Source organism: Aedes aegypti, chromosome 2, assembly GCF_002204515.2.
Source record: "Aedes aegypti strain LVP_AGWG chromosome 2, AaegL5.0 Primary Assembly, whole genome shotgun sequence".
NCBI classification, from domain to species: domain Eukaryota; kingdom Metazoa; phylum Arthropoda; class Insecta; order Diptera; family Culicidae; genus Aedes; species Aedes aegypti.
Genome location: NC_035108.1, coordinates 183,956,407 through 183,979,142, shown reverse-complemented (window position 1 = coordinate 183,979,142; position 22,736 = coordinate 183,956,407). Strand labels below are relative to the sequence as shown.

At 36.4% G+C, this 22,736-nt stretch overlaps 1 protein-coding gene across 7 annotated transcripts in view; it reads right to left on the bottom strand.

Annotated features, from left to right (window-relative positions):
• LOC5572637 overlaps nucleotides 1–22,736 on the bottom strand; it is a 348,615-nt gene that overhangs the window by 116,847 nt on the left and 209,032 nt on the right. For all 7 annotated transcript variants that reach the window (XM_021843388.1, XM_021843390.1, XM_021843386.1 and 4 more), the window contains 2 exons: nucleotides 8,868–8,946; nucleotides 8,780–8,797 (listed from right to left, as the gene is read on the bottom strand). In XM_021843388.1, the coding sequence (XP_021699080.1) occupies nucleotides 8,780–8,797; nucleotides 8,868–8,946 (97 nt within the window). The remainder of the gene's footprint in view (nucleotides 1–8,779; nucleotides 8,798–8,867; nucleotides 8,947–22,736) is intronic.

Here is a 22,736-nt window from a genome sequence, read left to right as displayed (position 1 = left end):
TTTTTCTCTGCACCACACTCGAGACGTGCATCCGTAATAGACCGTTGAGTAATAGATGGTTGAGTGAGAACCACAGAGCCTAAACACCATTAGCATTCCAAATAGCCTGGGGTAAGTGAAAGTTTCTAGCTTTGCTAGAAATTTATATAAAAAAAACTGCATTTACTGTTGAAGCGATGTAAGTATGATAGGCAAACAGTTTTAACACCATATAACTCGCACTTACTCTGCGCGCGTGTGTTTTATACATGAGATGGATGGATATGAATTATGGAAAGGATTTGCGTGATCTGTTGGGAAATCAATACGAAAGTTGTAACCTTCTGAGTTATTGGATCATCAAGTGGCTCGGTAGCTTAGTTGGTAAAGTACTCGTCTAGCATACAAGAGTCAATGGTTCGAATCTCAACTGAGCTCGTGGATTTTTTTCATAATTTAACCCATCATTTATCCATCTTTGTTACGCGTAATGAGTTCATTCATTTATAAATCATGCGGATTGGGTTAACGAACAGCTCAATATATGTGTCAATATGTAAATTTGATGGTATTTGAACTTAAGAATACTTAATTCATGTACAGTTGCGTCCAATGTAACTGATATTTTTTGTGATCCGAACCATATTCAGTTCAATGTGACGGAAAAGCAATCTTCTCAATATTCTATGAGCAGTTGATGTTTACAATGTGTCAATTTTCCTCGAACGATCTCAAACTTTGGAAAATTATTTTTCAAAACTTAAGAAATCAAGATGTCCGGAAAAAAAACAAACTTCAGAAACTCTTGGGCACTTCCATGATATACTTTGGCATGGAGGTTTTTCTTGACAGAATTGTCTAAAACTTTGCTGTAAGAAGCGCTTCAGTACAGCGCATATTGTGGCCAAATAGCTGAAAAAAAAAAACCCACTGGCGAAATGAATCAAGAGTGCCAAGAATAGAATCCGGCTTCCTAACAGAAAATAAAAAAATCCGATGACAAAAAGCATAAACAAATAATATTTGTATTCTGATTTTTTCAAAAATTCTCTGCAGCATGTTTCTAAGAATTTAATGAAAATAAATAAGTTAACTCTCCTTAACTCGATTTTGAAGGGACCATCGATTTAGGGAGGTATCGAGATACAGAACACATTTTTTTTCAAATTTAGAAATTTTCGAAAATTTTACAAAATACATTCAAAATAGTTATTTTAAGGTGATTGTAAAACGAAGCCTAACTTTGAATTTTCAAGAGCACAAGACTGGAGAATCTGACAACAGTTCGCATTGAAAATCAATCAAATTGCTTGCTTGCTGTTGGTGATCAATGAGATAAATTTTCAATGCGGAGCGCTGTTTGGTTCTCAAGTCTTGTGCTCTTTAAATTTTGAAGTGTGGCTTCGTTCTACAATCACCTTAACGTGAAAATAGCAGATTTTTGACACATTCACCTTCTTAATATCATTATAAAAGCTAAGAGATTCGAGATTTGGCCACCAGGCGATGCTAGTGAGCATGAAACTTTTGTTTTGCGGTTATCTTAGGATCCTGGCCACTTAGAAAGATGGCGTCTTCGGCATAGTTGTTCAGTAGCTCAAGAACTATCATTATAAAAGAAATGAGATTCAAAAACAAAAAATCTATCCTCACTAGCGCCACCTGGTGGCAAAATCTCGAATCTCTTGACTAGAATAATGATAGTCCTTGAGCTACTGAACAATTTTGCCGAAGACGCCATCTTTCTAAGTGGTCAGGATCCTGAGATATCCACAAAACAATAGTTGCATGCACACTTGTACTGCCTGGTGGCGCAATTTCACTTGAGCAGTGTTGGCAGCTACGAAAAAAATGTTGAACCCTTCATGAAAAACTGGATTACAGTTGAAGAGTATTGCTATGTTGCTAAGCATTATATTTTTCTGTTCCGCTCAAGTTTGATGGTTTTGATCTATACTTTATTCTTCTTAAACAGTGTTGCCAGCCTCATGAACATTTGTGATTCGGCCGACTGTATGGCACGCAACACTTCCTTCAACTTTGATGAACATTCGGTATCGTTATCTCAATTTTTTTTTGTTATTTGCATATCACACCCCCATAAAATTGGCTCTTTTGATAATAATCAAGCAGTGTTGCCATCTATTACCAAAATATTAAAACTTGAACGGCCATTTTGGAAAGTTTTCAACCCATGCTTCAACTTTGCCGAATATTTCGAATCAGTATTTCCGCATCTAGGCATTGCATTTTTCAAAAACATAATTATAACCCTTATTTTTTTACGACCGATTTTTTTTACGACCCCCCGATAACGTAAAAAGAGGTTGGGGTGTACTTACTAAGCGTGTCAAAGCGGATTTTTATGAAAATTTCTCCAGGAAGAACGTCGTTACCTAGATGATTCTTCGGGATTTCTCCGAGGATTTTTTCAAACTTCTAGAGATCATAAGAATTTTAACTCATTACCTCTTTGAGTACTCTCAAAATTTCTTTCGAAGGTTCCTCAATTGTTTTTACAGAGATTTAGGATTACTAGAATTCTTTTGGAAAGTTGTTCTGGAGTTTAACTAGAAATATTTTCAGGTATTATTTCAAGTGTTTTATATTGAAAGCCTACTGTACTTATGGCAAATTTTATTGAGAAAATGTTGCAATTATTTCCTCTGGAATAAATTCAGTAATTTTCCTAGGAAGAACGTTATTTTTTTTTCCCAGATTTCCAAAAGAGGTCCAAGGTTCAAAAGCCTTCCTAAAATAAATCGAAATAGTTGTCAGAGATTTTACTTAGCACAACAAAAAAAATCTGCGAAATCAAAAAGTAATTTCTCAAAATTTTACTTATTATACAGGGTGTCCGCAAATTATCCGAACAGCAAAATATTGGAAAGATGATCTCGCATTGAAAACAATGACAAATCAATGTCCATGTACCTATAATAATACACCTATATGTTAACACAAAATACAACTTCTAATAATTTCGAAATGATTGCTTGTTACTGAGATAGGCAAATTTGAATTTTTTGGAGTCATTTTTCCTGAGGGCCGCTCGTCATACTGGAGATGTGTTAGCCCTAAAGTCTTAAAGAGATGAATCCAAATATCCTATAATTATTTGAAGTTACCTGCAGTTTAGTGGCTTCAAGTTAGACTGGAAACAGCAAATTATACGGTTCAAATCCAGCGAGTTCCATGAACATTTCTCTTCCGTCATTAAGCTCATTTGGCTTTGTTTTGCAAATATTTGAGATCGGAAATGTGCCAAACTTGCTTCTTAAGAAAATAATAAGCGAATGCTTAAAACCATGCAAAAATATTGAATTTATTGTGTTTGATTGTACAGAGCTATGTCTTCAAAGTTTGTACGGATAATTTGCGGACACCCTTCTTCTTATTCTTTCTGGCGTTACGTCCCCACTGGGTCAGAGCCTGCTTCTCAGCTCCACAGTTATTAACTGAGAACTTACTATGCCAATGACCATTTTTGCATGTGTATATCGTGTGGCAGGTACGAAGATACTCTATGCCCTGGGAAGTCGAGAAAATTTCCAACCCAAAAAGATCTTCGACCGGTGGGATTCGAACCCACGACCCTCAGCTTGGTCTTGCTGAATAGCTGCGCGTTTGCCGCTATGGCTATCTGGGCCGAACCCCTGTATATCACAAATTACTGAGAAGGTTATTCCATGAGAAACTTTTATTAAATTTCTAAAGCACTTCATGAAAACATTTCTGCAAAAATTGGTTGAAAAATTGGATGAATTTTCGAGGAATTCTTCGGAAAGTATTTGTTTAGAGATTTAAATTATATGTTTAGAGAAATTTATAGAACTACACTGCCGTGAATCGCAAGTCAGTCTTATCTGTAAAAAGTAGGCATTAAGAAAATGGGGTGTGAAGTTTCCAAACTCGTTTTCCATACGAATATTCAAAAAATTCCAGAGAATTGGAATGTGTACAAATCTTAATGAAACTTTCTCAATTTGCTTTTCACTACGATATTTTTCCGAGAAAAATATCAAGATGTTCGAAACACGGTTCATTGTTGTGTTATACGGAGCGGAAATCTGTAGTGGGACTGATATGCGGTTACTTTTCATTATGGGACAATTTGACTTGCTGTTTTTTTCTACTTTTTCCGAACAAATCTTATTATCTAACTAGTGCAGCTGAAAGAGCGATGGAAGATATGTTAAAAACTGAACTCAACTCAATTTTGACGAAAATGCAGATGGGACTGACTTGCGATTCACGGCATTACATGTACTTAAAGAAATAAGAAAATACTATAAGAATTTATTGTTGCAATTTTGGAAGAATTTATATTGATATCTAAGATGGTATGCTAGAAAGAATTTCCGTAGGAAACACAGCGAGAGAAATGACTCACGGTTTCTATGAAAAACACAATGTGCACAAAAATATTTATATCCGAGATACCCACCAAATAAAAATTTGGGCCTTTCTCCTTCACGAAAATGTTCTAGCGGAGTCTGGAACGATGTTGTTTTTTTTTTTTCGATTTCTTGAGCAAATGCCAACGTTTTAAAAGGTATTTTGGATAATTTTTACTCAAAACAGTACCCCTAATAGATCATTTTTTATAGCACCAAATAAAATGGGAATGTCAAAGTTTTCATTTGGTAGGTGTTGTGGAGATTTTGTGAAATTTTTTAAACAAACTTAGATTGATTGCTGTTAAAAGCTTTGATAATAACTCTGATTATATGGTATTCCTTAAGTAATTCAAGAGCAAAATATTTATTTTGATGCAATCTGTTGGGAAATTCCTAGATGTGTTTAAGGTGACCTCTTAGAAGAATCTTTAAGAATATCAAAAAAGTCCTTGAAACGATTCATTTAAGATTCTTCGCCAAAATAATAAGTTCATAAATTTTGAGTTCATGCTTTGTGCAGATATGTATTTGATAGAATTGAGATTTTTCAGGTGGAATTTATCAAAAATTCTGGAAGAAATTTTGAGAAATACAACGGAGGAATAATTGAATAAAAATCCTGGAGGAACCTCCCCAACAATCAGAAGACTAACTGCTAGGGTATTTTTTTAGATTCTTTGGAGAGATACATCAAAGCTCTTTGAGAATGGCTGAAATTCTCAGCTATTACTGGGAGGAATGCTGGAGTGAACTATCCTGGAGAATTGCTAGCCAAGGACATTGTCTTTCGATTCAGGACATGGTCAATCAGACATAATCAGGTAATCAGGCAAAAATCGTTACAATCTTCTATTGCCACGATTAACGCGTTATATGTTTAGGTTAAGGCTTCTACGGCAAATGAAATGTAATATGTTGTTAACAAAATGTTAATAAAATCTTAAATTCGTTTTACCATATTAGGATGCTAGTGTTGTTCAACACAGAACACCTAGATATAAGATATGAATGTAATGTTTGAAGTGATACTAATAAAGAAATTAAAAAAAAGTGCGTAGGGACTTGATACTTTTGGAGGATCCGTCGCAACATAAAGATATGGTCTGTAGTCGATCGCCCGTCTACGAAACTGGCTTAATAATTTCGTACAAATCTTCTTGCTAGCGTCGATAGATGGCGGAAGATGATCTGAGAAAGCATTTTATAGGCTGCATTAAGAATGGTGATCGCTCGATAGTTCTCACATTCTAACTTGTCACCATTTTTGTATATTGGGTACATTACTCCCTCCTTCCACTCCTCCGGTAGCTATTCTGTATCCCGGATCCTGGCTATAAATCGGTGCAGACAAGTGGCCAACCTGTCCGGACCCATTTTAATAAGTTTCGCTCCAATACCATCCTTTCCAGCTGTTTTGTTGTTCTTGAGCTGTTTGATAGCATCCTTAACTTTACCTATTGTGGGAGTGACACGTCTCCCTCATCCGCCGTACCGATGGAGCCATTCCTTCTGCTGCCTTGGTCTTCCTACTCTGCGCCATTAAGGTGTTCATCGTAATGCTGCTTCCACCTTTCAATCACCTCTCGTTCGTCCGTCAAGATACCTCCATTCTCATCCCGGCACATTTCGGCTCGCGGCACAAAGCATTTGCGGGATGCATTGAGTTTCTTGTAGATTTTACACGTTTCTTGAGAACGATACAGTTGCTTCATCTATTCACACTCTAATTATTCCAGGCGACGCTTCTTATCCCGGAATAGATGGGTTTGCTGCCTTCACTTCTGTTTATATCGTTCCATGCTTTGACGGGTACCTTGCTGCAGCATAATCACCCGCGTTGCTTTCTTCTCGTCCAAAACCATCTGACACTGCTCGTCGAACCAACAGAACATAAATCTGTTATTCGAACCGTATGTCATCTTAAAAATTTGACTTAATTTGACACAGTTATTACGACGCTAGTGATGTGCAGCTAAAAATTCATTATTTAACTATTTTTTTTGCTGTGTAGTCCTCGTGAGCCGCATTACCGGGAAAACTACTGCACCACATAATCGAATCTCGGCAACACACTGGATGGAGCTTTTGTTCCGTTCCAGAAAATCGAGTGAAATCGGAAGAGATAAGCAATCAATTATTTATGAAACAATAGCGATTTCGATTGTGCCAATTTCACTCCCTTTTCCTGAAAGGATAATCTATCTGTTTGGCGTGTAAAACGTGCCATGGAACTCTCACTCCCTCTCTTAGGCGTTTGATGGGAAGCAACAAGCATCACAGCTTTCGACAACGATAATACCGCGACGGAGCAGCTTTTCCAATCCGAAGACGATGGGGGCGATGGGCGGGTGTTCATAAATAAATGAAATAACCTCATAAATCTTTGGGAGGTAATCTTTTAATAATGTTGATTTTAAAATTTATGAGATTTTTCCTCATGAGAATGGAGAGCTTGTTTGTAAAGAAAGCTGAAGATTTATTATTTGTTCTGTCATATTGTGATTGGAATGGAATTATTTGTTAAAATCACGCAATTGAAGCATAGTCGAAAGAGGCACTCTATATGTGAATTATGATGTCTAATTCAATAAACATGGGAGACCATTTCCATCTACACACACACATATTGTAGATTTAATATTTCATACTTGTGAATAGAGTTAAGAAATCGTCATTACGTTCCCACTGAGACAGAGCCTGATTATCAGATTAGTGTTCAATGAGCACTTCTACATTTGTTTATTGAGAGCTTCCTTTGTCTTACAATATTTGTATCGTTTGATAGCCACAATGGAATTTTATGCCCAGGAAAGTCAAAACAAAATTAAATTACGAAAAGATACTTGACCGCCAGGGATCCGGATCCAGACACCTTCCATATGGCTTTGCTTTGTAGCTGTGGACGTTAACACTAGACTAAATAAGGTTCAATTTCATAATACTTATGATAAGGGCGTAACTCTCCCGTATGGAATAAGTAGACGTTCAGACAATAATGCTTAAAGTTTGAAGTTTGCTTCTCATACAAATGTACATTATTTTCAAGAACATTTTCGCATGACATATTAATTTTTCACCACCACACAGATTACTCATTCTGCTATAATTGATCATCAAAAATATGTAAACTTGAACGTTATTCAAGTTTTACAAATGCTATTGAGGCTTAATGTTTGTATATGTAGAAACTGTTATGGTTTTATTTTTTAAATTTTAACTACACCTACTTCATACTTCTCTTCCATATTTTTAAACAAAGTGTTTTAACTTTTATATGCGTAGAAAGGAATATATAAAACATGAATGTTGCGGCGAAAAAAGGTGTTGATTCAAAAATCCGTATGATACAGTTATGCTTTAAAAGGCAGTGTCGCCTTGATACAATATTTCACTTCAGTACAATCTCTCAACACCTGTAAGTTAGGGTTAAAGACCTTGCAGAACCAGTCTGTATCAGCGTAATTACGACGATAACAGTCGGTAGAAATTAAATCCGCTTATTTAGTTGGGAGTTTCGGAGCCAAACTTGCCGTAGAACAATTTATGACACAAGAGCACGGTGTCAAAAGTTAGCTAGGCAATGAATAAATTTTACCGAAATCGAAAATGGTTCAAATCCAACTAGGCTGAGAGCGAGTGGCACCATCTGACGTGGTACTATCGAATCCATTAATTAGATATCATTTCAAAGGAGGGAGAAAGAACATTGAGGTAGGGTAAGCATAAAGTCAAAACCGTTTAAATGTCAGGACGTTAATATTGTGGGAATGTTTCCATTTGATAGTGAAATCCCGTTGTTGATGTTTTAATTCTGCCCTCAATAATAGAATTAGATGTGCGATTGTTAGCTTCGCCTCTGATAAAAGGTAATGAAAATTTTATTTTGTTTGCGATTGCCAAAGCTTCTCTTTGAACTTTTAAAAGCATTGGTTATCATCATGATTTTAATTATAAGTTCATGACAAGAAGGTGCTAAAATGCATCGCCAAGCATTATCAAAGTGTAAAAATATTCGTCATGTTTGAAGTTTATTCATTTTTTTTCAGGAATAGGTAGCTCTCTTATAATATTTTACTGAATAGATTAGCTACTGAAATTACCTAAAGGAAAAAAAAATCTCAATAAATTCAGCTGTTCTGAAGTAACAGAGGTAAATAATTTTAATTAAATTGGGACCAGCTAGGTTCAGAATACAGCTCGTATTGTATATTTAAATTTGTGTTGATTTAAAAATTATATCGACTCTATCGATATTCACTGAACAACAACAACTTTCCATGCTTCAAAAGTGTAACTAAAGTTAACCATATTTATAGAATCATTGATAATGATATGGAATGACCATCGAATATATGGAATGACTATTACAAGTTTATTCTAACATATATTCTAAATATTACCTGTCATAATAGTAGTCCCTGAAAATAGAAAAGAAAGAAGATCAATTATATCATTCACTCAACCAAGTGCAAAAATTATCTCACTCACCAATCATTTCCGGTTTTGGACTTGTTCTGTCGCTTTCTGCCCGTTTGATGTGGTTTCGGTTCGGCTACCATGTTGACGTCTGCAAACGACACAGAATGAAGAAAGCAACGTATTAAAATTTTAAAATAACTCAAAAATTCCTCTCTGCTAACGGGACAGGGACAATAAAATCTAGTTCAGTACCAGACGACAACGGCAAGACGAGGACGAGGACGAGATGATGACGATGACGATGACGACCGTCGCCGCCAGTCGTCAGCTATTTCCAACCGCTGCACAATGGTTCGAATCGTCAATTTGGCAGTGAAATAGTTTTTCTTTGTTCCCAGAGAAGTTGGTTGTAGGTTTTGCCTCTGAAAAAATTTGAATTTTGGGTCAAACTAACAATTCCGAAAGAAGACCACCCAAAAATCATTTTTAACTAACTGTTTTTTTTTTTAGTTTTTCGTGAAAGTGGTCATCAGAACAATTGTAAAGGAAGTTATTATTCACATTTTTGCTGAACATTGCATGCCTGTTATTCAAAATATTTCAAAGTAATAAGCAAATTTAGGTAGTAAATACTAAGAAACTCTAATATGCCAATAACTTATGAAGATGATTCGTGAATTTGTCTTTTAGTGGCATTTGAAAGGCCATTAACAAATTTCCTGCAAACTATGCCGAGGTCTGTCCTGCGATTCCGGTGTGGAGCGAGGCGCCCCGACGACCATTTGCCCGTGCTGTTTTGCAATCTACTCAACTACTCTCCGACTGAAGATCTAGCCTACTCCGACTCGATGGTGGTCGACCAATTGTCAGGGTCCGTTCTGCAATGCCGTTTGGAGAATGACTCACGGTATGCAGGCGCCTCAACGACTAATTACCGATACTATGTTACGCTCGTTCTACTCGGTCTAGACGGATTCCATGTCAAATCGGTCAATCACAGAACTCGACCATCTTCGATTTGGATTAAATTTTGCACTTTTTTCTTGGTATGGTGGAATAAGTGTTTTCCATAGAAAAAATGATCATTTTGACTCAAGTGTAACTTTTGAAAATGGCCTATAAATTTTTGTATGCAACTTATTTGAAAAATTCTAACTCCGAAACTGTTGATTTTAGAGAAAAGTGTTCTATGAAGAAGTTGTAGTGAACCGTTTGGACTATAAGAAAAAAATAAACACTGGAAAAATATTTTATTTATTTTCATACAAAAATCAAAAATAAAACATAAATTTTAAATTACACAAAAACCCCATTTCTAATATATTTTTAATGTTCACCATAGAATCTTAATAGTATACAGATATTTTTGACAAAGTTTCATGATGGAGAAATTTTTTATAAAAAAGTTTTTCCAAGAGCAACTTTTGGTCGATTTTCAAAATTTTGATTTTTTGTCAAAATAAATACGTTCTGATGATAAAGTAAGCATCTTTTAATGATTCTAAGCCATAATGATTATAACAATAATTTCTCTAGAAGTAGCCATTTTCAAATTATATCAAATTTAATGCCGAAAATATTGTTTAAATATTAAAATAGGCCGTTTTTATAAATTATTCGCGTTTCTCCATCAATAATAATACGATTTCGAGAGTAAAGACCATATTTCTTTCCACTTACTTAGTTTTCTTGATGGAGAATCGCGAATAACTAATGAAAATGGCCTATTTTAATATTTAAATAATATTTTTTGCATTAAACTCGATATAATTATAAAATGGCTACTTCTAGAGAAATTATTCATATAATCATTATGGCATAGAATCATTTCAAGATGCTTACTGTATCATCAGAACGCATTTATTTTGATAAAAAATCAGAATTTTGAAAATCGACCAAAAGTTGTTCTTAGAAAAACTTTTTTGTTAAAAATTTATCCATCATGAAACTTCGTCCCAAACATCTGTTTATTATCAAGATTCTATGGTGAAAATTTAAAAAATATTAAAAATGGGGTTTTGTGTCATTTAAAACTTAAGTTTTATTTTTGATTTTTTTATGAAAATAAATAAAATATTTTTTCAGTGTACATTTTTCTCTTATAGTCCAAATGGTTCACTACAACTTCTTCATAGAATACTTTTTTCTAAAATCAACAGTTTCGGAGTTAGAATTTTTCAAATAAGTTGCATACAAAAATTTATAGGCCATTTTCAAAAGTTACACTTGAGTCAAAATGATCAATTTTTATATGGAAAACACTTATTCTACCATACCAAAAACATGTGCAAAATTTAATCCAAATCGAAGACTATCGAGCACGATTTTTATTTTTTTCGACTCATTCTGGATGGAATTCGTCTCTAGCTACCGACGGAGAATCTAGCCTACTCAGATAGCGCCCGATGATCTTCTTTCTTCAACAGACTGACTTGTCGTGTGCAGAGGTCGGTCCGACGATTTCGGTGGAAAGTTGGCTTTCGGTTCATCGGCGGTCAAGCGCTGCTCTAAGCGTCTCGTTTCGCAGCTCTTCTTGCCAGTTGTGCTGTAAGTCTGATATTATTTGCACCACCGTGTTGGTCATCATATTCCAAAGATCGGGATCGCTTTCTTACTACCGTTTTGATTCATATTACAGACACTTAAGGCTTTATTGAAGTATAAGTCAGCATAGAGCATACAAAATAAATCATTCTGTATGATTTCGCAGCGTTATCTAGCGTCGGAAACCCTTAACTTTCGAAAAGTGGGTGAAGAAAACGCTTCCGCATTTTGAATAATTTTAAATAAATAGAAATGTGTGGTCGTTTCATGATTCTTATTCTGGACACTTCCTTACTTTTGTCTCATATTTCGGCCACTTTGGATCAAATTCCGGACAACTGAAGGGAATCATTAAGAGAAAAGTCGAATTATCAGTTGAAGTCGTCAAGCCACTAAAGAGACGTGTAAGGCAGTTGGACATTATAAGTTTGCATAGATTTTTTGCGGTGATAACTTTTGAATGGCACAAATTGAAACATTTCGTGTGAAATGTTTCCTATACAAAGTAGAGTGGCCGGAATTTGAAGCTGTCCGTAATATGATTCAAAACGGTATATTGCACAGTCGTGTTTCTTAATACATTGGACAGTCGAAAACAAGATGTTCTGGTGTTTCTTCAATCTCCATACACCTCCGTCAGGTCACGGCTGCTTCAAGCAGTATTTGTATCGATTCGGCCATGCGTTTTCACCAGTTTGTCCTGAGTGTATGGATATTGAAGAAACACCAGAACATGTTGTTTTTGACTGTGTCAGATGGATCAAAGTAATTCCAACGGCAGAACATTATTTGATGAGTGCTTTTCAGGATATTTATCAATTCAATACCCTGATAGCCCTACATGTTTTTCCTCTTTAAGAAATCCATCTACGATTGACTTGGTCTTAACTGACTCTAGTGATCTTTGTAACCAATTAGTTACTCATGCTGATTTTGATTCTGATCATGTCCCTGTAAGGTTTCAAATATCCCATGAAGTGATTCTCAACCCTATAAGCTCCACTTTCAATTATTTTCGAGACGACTGGAATATATATCAAAAATATATTGACTCTTATCTTGATGTTAACATTTCTTTACAAACTAAACTTGATATTGACAATGCTCTTGAAACTACAACAAATTCCATTGCATTGCATCCATTGCTGGAGCATTGAAATTTCAAAATGTGAAGTAAAATTCGAATTCGTTATTATAGACGATGAACTTAAACTTTTGATCCGTCTTAAAAACGTGAGGAGAAGGGAACTTCATCGCACTCGAGATCCTGCTATGAAAATTATATGGCAGGATTTGCAGAAAGAAATCAAGAAACGTTTTGCACAATATAGAAACAAAAAATTTGAAAATAAGGTTTCTCAATTGGACCCTGGCTCTAAGCCCTTTTGGAAGTTATCTAAAATTTTGAAAAAACCTCAGAAGCCAATACCGGCATTGAAAGAGGAAAACAAATTGCTACTAACTAATTGCGAAAAAAGCTCATAAACTTGCTATGCAGTTTTTAATTTAGGACTCACTAGTCCAATTGAAAATCAAGTTACTCAGGACTTCGAAAATATTCTCAATCAAGAGAACGTTTTCGAAAATTCCTGGGAGACTGATTTAGAAGAAGTGAGAACTATTATTAAAAAATCAAAAATATGAAAGCTTTTGGCGTTGATGGAATTTTCCACATCTTCCAGAAAGTAGGTTATAATTTTTAGTTGATATATTTAACAAATGTTTTCAATTAGCATATTTTCCTGACAAATGGAAAAATGCTAAGGTTGTTCCAATTCCAGATTCCAGACAAAAATCCTGCAGAAGCTTCTAGCTATCGTCGAATCAGTTTGCTTTCCTCCATCAGTAAACTTTTTGAAAAGGTCATTTTTAACAGCCCACATCAACGAAAATTCAATTTTGCCAATGAACAGTTCGGATTCTGCCATGGACATTCTACCACTTATCAACTTTTATGTGTAACAAATTTGATCCGTTCCGATAAATCTGAAGGCTATTCTACTGGTCTTGCTCTTCTAGACATAGAAAAAGCATTCGACAGTGTTTTGCATAAAGGTTTGATTGTAAAATTGAAAAACTATAATTTTCCAACATACATTGTTAGAATAATTCAAAGTTATCTGTCAAATCGTACACTTCAGGTTAATTATCAGAACTCCAGATCTGAAAGACTTCCTATAAGAGCTGGTGTTCATCAAGGCAGCATTTTGGGACCAATATTATACAATATTTTCACATCTGACTTACCTGAGTTACCTCAGGGATGTCAAAAATCTTTGTTTGCAGATAACACAGGCCTCTCCGCCAAAGGACGAAGCCTGCGTGTCATCTGTAGTCGATTGCAAAAAAGTTTGGATATTTTTTCTTCTTACTTACAAAAATGGAAGATTTCTCTTAATGCTTCCAAAACTCAACTAATAATATTCCCACATAAACCAAAAGCTCTTTGTTTGAAACCTTCAAGTAGACAAGTTGTCACGTTGAGAGGGGTTCCAATCAATTGGTCAGATGAAGTTAAGTATCTAGGGCTCATGCTAGATGAGAATTTAACTTTCAAAAATCACATTGAGGGCATTCAAGCCAATTGTAATAGATATGTAAAATGTCTCTATCCCCTTATTAATAGAAAATCAAAACTTTGTCTTAAGAACAATCTTTTGATATTCAAACAAATTTTCAGGCCAGCCATGTTGTATGCTGTACCAATATGGACTAGCTGTTGTAATACCAGGAAGAAAGCTCTGCAGAGAATTCAAAATAAAATTTTTAAAATGATTCTGAAGCTTCCTCCCTGGTATAGTACTTATGAGTTACATAGAATATCCAATGTTGAAACATTGGAACAAATGTCAAATAAAATAATCAATAATTTCAGGCAAAAATCATTACAATCTTCTACTGCCACGATTAATGCGTTATATGTTTAGGTTAAGTTAATTGAAAACGTTATTTATTTTTCTCTTATAAGCAGGTGAAATCAACTCACCTGTTAAAAATCTGAACTGCTACGGCAAATGAAATGTAATATGTTGTTAAGAAAATGTTAATAATATCTTAAATTTGTTTTACCGAATTTGGATGATAGTGTTGTCTTATAACACAGGACACCTAGGTATAAGAAATAAATGTAATGTTTGGAATGATACTAATAAAGAAATTAAAAAAAACTGTGTCAGGTGGAAGTTCACTTCTCCATGCTTCATGTCTTTGGATAGGATGATGCAGATCGGGATCATCCTAACGATTACGCATGCCGCCTCCAATGATATTGTCCTGTACGCACTGACCACTCGCATGGTAATGAGTCGGAACGCACTGTTTAACTTCTTCCGATTCCGCTTGGTCTGTAGCCCTCCAGACTGATGCACCGTATCTTAGAAGCGATGTTGATACGCCAGCCAAAAGACGCCTCTTACTGCTTCTAGGACTACAAGTAGTCGGAAATCCGTATTCTGTGCAGCGCTGTGACAATGGCCTACCAGCTGGTGCTATTGAACGCATTCTTCACATCTTTCGTGACCACGGTACAGTAACTATCCCTACGCTTTTGTTTCAATGCTTTCTCGGCTCTCTCCAGCACCGTCTGAATTGCGTCCTCCGTCGACCTTCCTTTCCGGAATCCAAACTGCCTTTCTGATAGTATGTTCTCGCTCTCCTCGCAACACACGATAGCATGTTCTTGCTGTCTTTGGCAACAGTACTAGTTTCTGAATTTTTCATATTTTTGGAAATTGACCTTCGTCCAGGTATTTCTGAAAAACCTTCCTAGACATACCTGGATACGCAAGAACCGCTGCCACTTTGAGAATTCCCAGACCTTGTTCAGCGTCAGCGCTTTCACCGCCGCTATAAGCTTATCGTTGTAGATCTGACGAGCTTCGGCAATTCCTACCTCTTCAATGCTATATGGTGTGGCCGGCCACATTGTAGGGTTATAATTTGGTAATAGACCCTCAACGATGGCTCACAGTTTGTATGCACACGTTTCGACCGGCGTCGACGGGTCCTTGATTTCCGTTATTATCACTCGGTAGGCAGCCCAAGGATTAGCATCAGCTGCTCGGCACAGCTCTTTGAAGCAGTTAGACTTGCTCAGCTTAATCTCTCGTTTGAAAGCCGTTCTGGCTTGCTAAAACACAATTCTCCCCTCTTCTCGGACTTCCTCGTGCCTTGCTCTCTGATATCGTCTCTTGGCTTTAAGACAAGCGGCACGAAGAGTGCCTCGTTCCACCATTATACCGGACGCCGGTTGTTTGATGGCTTCCGTTTTCTTGGCATTATTATGTCACACGCCCTGACCACCATCCTTGTCAGCTCCACCGCATCGAGTCTAGACGAAGTGCTTCGACGAAAAGGTCCTTGTCGAAGGCCTTCGTCTTCCACTGCTGTACGATAGTTGTAGTTCTCGACGTTTCTGAGCAGTCCCGTCGGCCATTGGTATAGCGGATTGCCTGGTGCTATGGGTATACTCCTCACTTACCCTCCAGTTCATGTTGCGCGCCAGCGATGGGCTACACCATGTAAGATCGATGATCGATGCTCGTCCGTTTTGCCTAAATGTACTAATGATACCTTCATTGCACAGCTGGAGCTTTGTTAGGGCCTCCAGCAGGTTGTAACCCCTGGCATTGGTTACCCTGCTATCCCACTTCACGGTCCATGCATTGAAGTCTCCTCCAATTAGTACTGGCTACCGACCGACAAGCTCATCGGTTAATTCCTCTAACATCCGCCCGAATTCGTCGAGCGTCCTCCTCGGAGGAGCGTAGCAGCTGCCTAAGCGTAGACACCTTCTCTTTCGCGATCACGAATCCTTTTTGGTGCTAGAAACCACTTCTTGGATTGGGAACCTACTCATCACCTGTATCGCCGCTATTCCCGTGCTGTCCGCCACCCAGTTGACATTATCAACGAGAAGCTGGACCATTCGCGCAAAGGCTTCACAGAGCCTGTGACGGAAATTTTCTCACGATCGAACGTGGTCGAAAGGTGGTGGCAGCACTACGATGAGCACCTTAACGGTGATGTGGCCAGTAGCGAAGGTGGCAAGGAAGTAACTTTGGAAGCACGCGCGGAAGATGAAAGACTTCCGCCCCCAGATATCCAAGAGGTTGAAACGGAGATTGGACGGCTGAAAATAACAAAGCCGCTGAGGTGGACCAACTACCAAGCGAGCTGCTAAAATCCGGTGGTGATGCACTGGCAAGAGTGCTGCACTGGGTTATTTCCAAGATTTGGGAGGACGAAGTATAACCGGAGGTGTTGATGGATGGTGTCGTTTGTCCCATCTACTAAAAGGGCGTCAAGTTGGATTATCGCCAATTATCGATCACAACTTTATGCGCCGCCTACAAGTTACTCTCTTAAAATTTACGCTGCCATCTATCATCAATTGCTAGAGAGTTCGTTGGGCAATATCAGACAGCATTTATGGGCGAACGAGCTACAACGGACCAAATATTCGCCATCCGCCAGGTGTTGCAGAAATGCCGCGAATACAATGTACCCACACATCATTTGGTGGGTACATTACAAGAGCTTTTTAAAGATATTTGGAAAACGTACCACAGGCAATCCAAATTTCAAAATATTCGCATTATTTGCTGTAATAATAGAACGCATATATTTGGTGGCACATCAATCTAGAAAATCAGAATTGATGAATTATCTTTAGAACGCCAAAAAACCATGTAGTCCAGTCTGTCTGAACACCGACCATTTATTCATCGATTTTAAATTGGCCTTAATCAGCTATGGCAGATTATGCACGAATACGGTTTCCCGGACAAACTGATAAGATTGATCAAGGCGACGATGGAGCGAGTGATGTGCGTATTCCGAGTATCAGGGACTCTCTTGAGTCCCTTTGAATCGCAGAGGGTTACGGCAAGGTGATGGCCTTTCGTGTTTACTGTTCAACATTGCATTAGAGGGTGTAATAAGAACAGCGGGGATAGACACGAGTGGCACAATTTTCAGAAAGTTCGTTCAGTTAGTAGGTTTCGCCGACGACATAGATATCGTAGCATGGAGCTTTGAGATGATGGCGGGTACGTACATCCGACTAAGGGCTGAAGCTAGGCGAATCGGACTGAACATCAATGTATCAAAGACAAAGTACATTATAGCGAGGGGCTCAAGAGAGGACACGGCACGCCCCTTACTTCGAATTCATATTGATGGTGACGAAAACGAGGTGGTCGAATAATTCGTGTACTTGGGCTCACAGGTGACCGCCGACAACGACACCAGTAGAGAAAACCAGTGACGCATCGTTGCTGTAAATTGAGCGATCGAGTGAAGTAAGATGTGAAAATAATATCATGATGATAAATTCATGGGATTGTCAAGTTTTAAACAAAGATAGAAAACGAATAGCTTAAGATGGCACACTTTCCCAGAATTCCACTATTAACATGTTCTATGAATTTGCTGAAGTATTCAACCAAACACTTATTTAATCGAATTCGAAAACCTTTGATTCAAAACTTAACTCTAAATTCCGTTTCCAACTATTTTCTAATAACATGCAAAAACTATTTAAGAAAATCGTACGTCTAAAATCATCGAGAATTGATCAAACAATTTTTTCCTAATAAATTGCCGATTCGGACCATTGTGCACTGAGTTTTCGCGCTGCTGTTTTCACTCTATTGTTGTCGTATCAAAACAAACACTTTGCTCTCTGACTGCACTTCGTTGAATGGTTTCGGGTCCTACGTCTATTGTACCCACTGTACATCGTCTCTGTGTGGGATTAAGCTAAAGAAATGCACGTTTTTATTGCATCTTCGCGTGGCTCGTCGTTGCTCTTGTTATGCTAAGGTCTAGAAAAAAGGCGACGGCTAATTAAAATTAATGCGCCTGTCTGTTGCACGAATCATGTGAGTAATTTTTTAATGAACCTTTCACTGGCAGACACGACCTCCCGTAATCCTGTACATCCTTAGTGATAGCCAACTAACTTACTTAGAAGAAAGCATCTTTTTATTCTATGTGAATTTCCACTTCTTATCATGGGCTGACGATCTTTCATCCTCAAAATTCGTTATTCTTGTGCAGTTGACAACATTCCTGAGCTACGAGGAAACACACTTTGGCATCACAGGGACCTAGTGCGGTCCGAGGTTAGCGGAGTGACAGCGTTGGCTTACCGCGTGTTTTTTTTTTTTCTTTTTTTCGGCCACGTAAGAAGAACCAGAGTAGGGTTAGTGAGCCAACGATGAATTTAATTTATCAACAAATGTTAAAAAAAATCAAATTGTAGTCGCGTTTCTGAATTGTAAAGTCATGCTTACAAACAGCTTTAGTGTTGCATTTATTTAATTCTTTTAAAGTTTGATTTTTCAAAGAATTTTCTTAGTACAAATTAAGACTATTTTCTTCCCAAAATTCGTCATGAAAATGTACCTATCGTGGAATATCAATTGTTTGTACATTATGAAATCGAATACCATTCGGGACAATTATTAATGCAACGTTTATGTGAAAGAATTTGATTTCGTATAACTTCAGTTGGGCTGTAAATAGTTATATACAATGTTCAAGAAGTATTATGATTATTTGAAATTCATGCCATTTTATCTTAAATGGTTTATGGGAGTAAATTAAAGCGTAGCAAGTGTACCAGCGAAGTAAATGGATCATTTGACCATGTTTAGTACAAAAACTTCAGTATGTTGATTGTTTTCGTATAATAGTTTTGTTTTTACCCAACCAGTAGATTACAACAGAAGTGTAACATATTTTGTTATTCAGTTAGCATATTTTGTCTAACAAAATATGTTTTCATTTTGACTGATTAATAGTTAAAATAACAAAAAAATACAACACAATTTCTTGTCATTAGAATTACAAGTTTATGTCACTGATCGCTAGTATATGCCAAATCTAAAGGGTGGCCCAATCGGTCTTCTTAAATTGGTGAACCCCACGTGCGCCAGCTAACCAAGCAGTTTGCGACAAATCCATTTTTTGATAAATCATAGGTTTTTCTTCTTGTGAGATATCTCTTACTGCCCATAAAAGCATAACTGTCCCATATGGATTTTCGAACCAACACCTTTCTTCGAAGCAACATTCATGTTTTTATATGTACTTTACTATGCATATAAAATTTAACACACTTTGTTCGGAAAAGTTGCGGAAAAATATGAAGCGTGAGCAGTCTCATATTGAAAAATAAAGGCATAACAGTCTCTATATAGACATTCAACGCGAATAACAATTGCAAAACGTGCGTTGTGTTCAAGATTATATTTTTTGCTGTGTGCGGTTGTGCTGAATAAATATGTCATGCAGAAATGTATTAGAAAATTATGAACATTTGTATGAGCAGACAAAACTTAAACTTTAAGCGAAATTTTCTCAATGCCTACTTTTTCCATATGGGACAGTTATGCCTTTATGGGCAGCTTATTTCCCATTGAACACATAGCTAAGTTAGTAGCATCGTATAGAGGAAGGATATAGCTTTCATTTGAAGTTAAAAAAAAAATTGGCGTTCATTTTGAATTTAGTCGCCATCTTATATTTTTCTCAAAAAAAAAAAAAAGTTTTTTCACCATCAAAATAAATAATTTCATCATTCCGGTAAATATTTGCCCTCATACACAGTAAAAATATGTAGTAAATTTCAGTTTATTTTCATGCACATATTTGGAGCATTAAAATAAACTGAAATGTCGTTTATATTCCAATCGAATGCACTTTAAATTTACACGATCAAGTAACATTCAAGCATCTTTAGTGGAACATTAAACGTGAAGCTGTAATAATAGATGAATTTGATATACTTTTATTATACTTTTCTGTTTTCGCTACATTGAAATTTAAATATTTTTTTCTGTGTACAATGTCATAAAACACTTTTGTTACCCACTATTGCCATAAATGGTACTAGCGCTATACTTGGTACATCTACCCTATGACAAGTATTCGCAACTCATTCGATGCTCGTTTGTTTCGGCGGCTTCTGCTTCGGAATCTATTTTCCTTATTCTACCCGAATGACATCATCTAGCTACTTACATATGCATGTATAAGCAAGGAATTATGAGGCGTGGTCCCAATTGAGCGATTATGGTGAAGAAGAACGACAATCAAATGGGTAATATTTTACGACGAAGATGGTGACGGTGCGGTGTTAGAACGAATGATGCCTGTGTGCAATTTCAACATGAATCAGCGGGAAAGATTAATTGAACGGGAGCGCGTGCCAAACGGAATGATCTTTCGAAAAACGGGAATTGGTTGAAGATGCTGCATTTGAGGATTTGATTTTCTTTATGTTTATTGTAATATTCTAATTTTGGGCCTTAAAAATCGTAGCTGCGGCTATTCAGCAAGACTGTAGGGCTGTCCATGCGTTACATAAGACAATTTTCGTTCTTTTTTATGGACGGCCCCTATGCTTACTGTGTCAAATTTGAAGTATGGTTCGTTTTAGAATCTTCGAGGGTTGGAAATATTTTTAACTTGCCATGAAATATACAAATACATAAATTCAACTTTTCCTATTGGAGGAAGTTTGTAAACTAATCATAAAAAAATGGTTCACTGTCATACAAAAATCGTACTTTTCAGTGCTAGTTTACATGATCGTTTATGATCCTTTTTTAAATCCGTGCCTTAGAATACCAATCTATGGATTCACAGTTTTCTTCCAAAGATAGTGGGGTTTAAGCTGTCGCTAGTAAAAACGTATGCAACAGGTGTCACCAGTTGTAATTTGAGCTCCCGAATTTATGAAAATCTATAAATCTTTCTCACATCACATATACCTTGCCGTTGAAATTGAAACCATGTTGCTTTCTTCATTCACTCTTCGATTCTCACAGAAAAGACGTGTATTTTTTTTTGCAAACTTCACTTTAATTTGTTCATGTCATCTAATAGCAATGTCTTTGCTTTCGAGTAAATGACAAAATTCTATTCGGATAAGAGTATCATCCGATTTTTTTTGTAAACCTATCTATGAATAGTAGGTCCAGTGATAACTCCAGTAAGTCTTATATTTTTCTTCTCCTATCTCAGATATCTTGCCAAATCATCAACTTGATAGTAAATTTATCTGCATTCAACATTTTTAATCTCATCTCACCTTACGTTTAGCAATAAATATTATAGAACTTAAAATTTGGAACTGTAGAATTCTTGTTAAAAAATTGTATGGATCTTGATATTTTTTAACTTTGAATGAACAATCCATCCCGATCAAACCACTGTTATAAGTTTCTCATAATAGCAATTAGAGACGTCACAGTAATTAAAAAGAATCGAATACTAAAAAAGTAATAAGAAAATTCTAAGGTTTTCTTGCCTTTTTATGTGCTCCACACAGCTTGTACCAACACCAATTTTGAATTTTAAATGCAAAAAATAAGCGAACTATCAACGCTTCACGTTCAACTATTGTTTGATATTTTTATATTGTAAAATTCATTTCTGTATATCAGTGGAATTTTGTTGCAGATTTGATTCAGCATTTTGGTCAATTTGATTCAGGATTTATTAAAGGAATAAATCCTTCGTTTCAATGTTCCGACATTTAAATTTTTGATGGTGTAATAACACTTATTAAAAAAAGCATAACAATGGACAGAGAGAGTTCAAAAGTTGTTACGGTCCATACAAAAAACGTAGAATATTTATTATAAATGCGTTATAAGGGGATGGATGGGTGATTGTTTAGTTTTGACGTTATGAAATTTTTTAATGTGCCCTCATGCATATACCAAAGAACCAGTAGTAGTGGAACATATAAGAGCGGATCAACTTTAGCAATTTTATCAGTCGTCGCGCTGTTGTATTTTGTACAACACTGTTGAAAAAACCTCGCTTGTCGTTCACAACAGCAGCGTGGTGGTTCTGACGGAGCCCAACCGCGTGACGACTAGAAGGTTAATAAAAAAAATTTCGAGCTTCGTTTAAGAGATGATACCTGACCACATCTTGTTTCATATCTCTTCGTTCACTGCATTTGTTGGGCAATCATGAGGAAAAATTAAGGCAAGTCTATTGCCTAGCGTAAGATTTTTTTTTCTCTAATTTTAGAAAATGACCTTCTAAGCGGGATAAGCAATTGTTGTACAGAGAAATATACGCTGTAATGGTTTTACGAATAGACTTTTTATGGTAAGAAAAAGACTGATCTATTTATTGTATTTGTTTTAATATAAAAATAATATAAACCAACTATATAAAACTTTTAACTATTTTTTTGATCATTTTCACAGTTTTTTTTTTTTTTACAGAGAGCATTCGTTGCCAAAATTACCATATATCGTGCAGAACTCCAGATCTGAAAGACTTCCTGTAAGAGCTGGTGTTCCTCAAGGCAGCATTTTGGGACCAATATCATACAATATTTTCACATCTGACTTACTTTAGTTA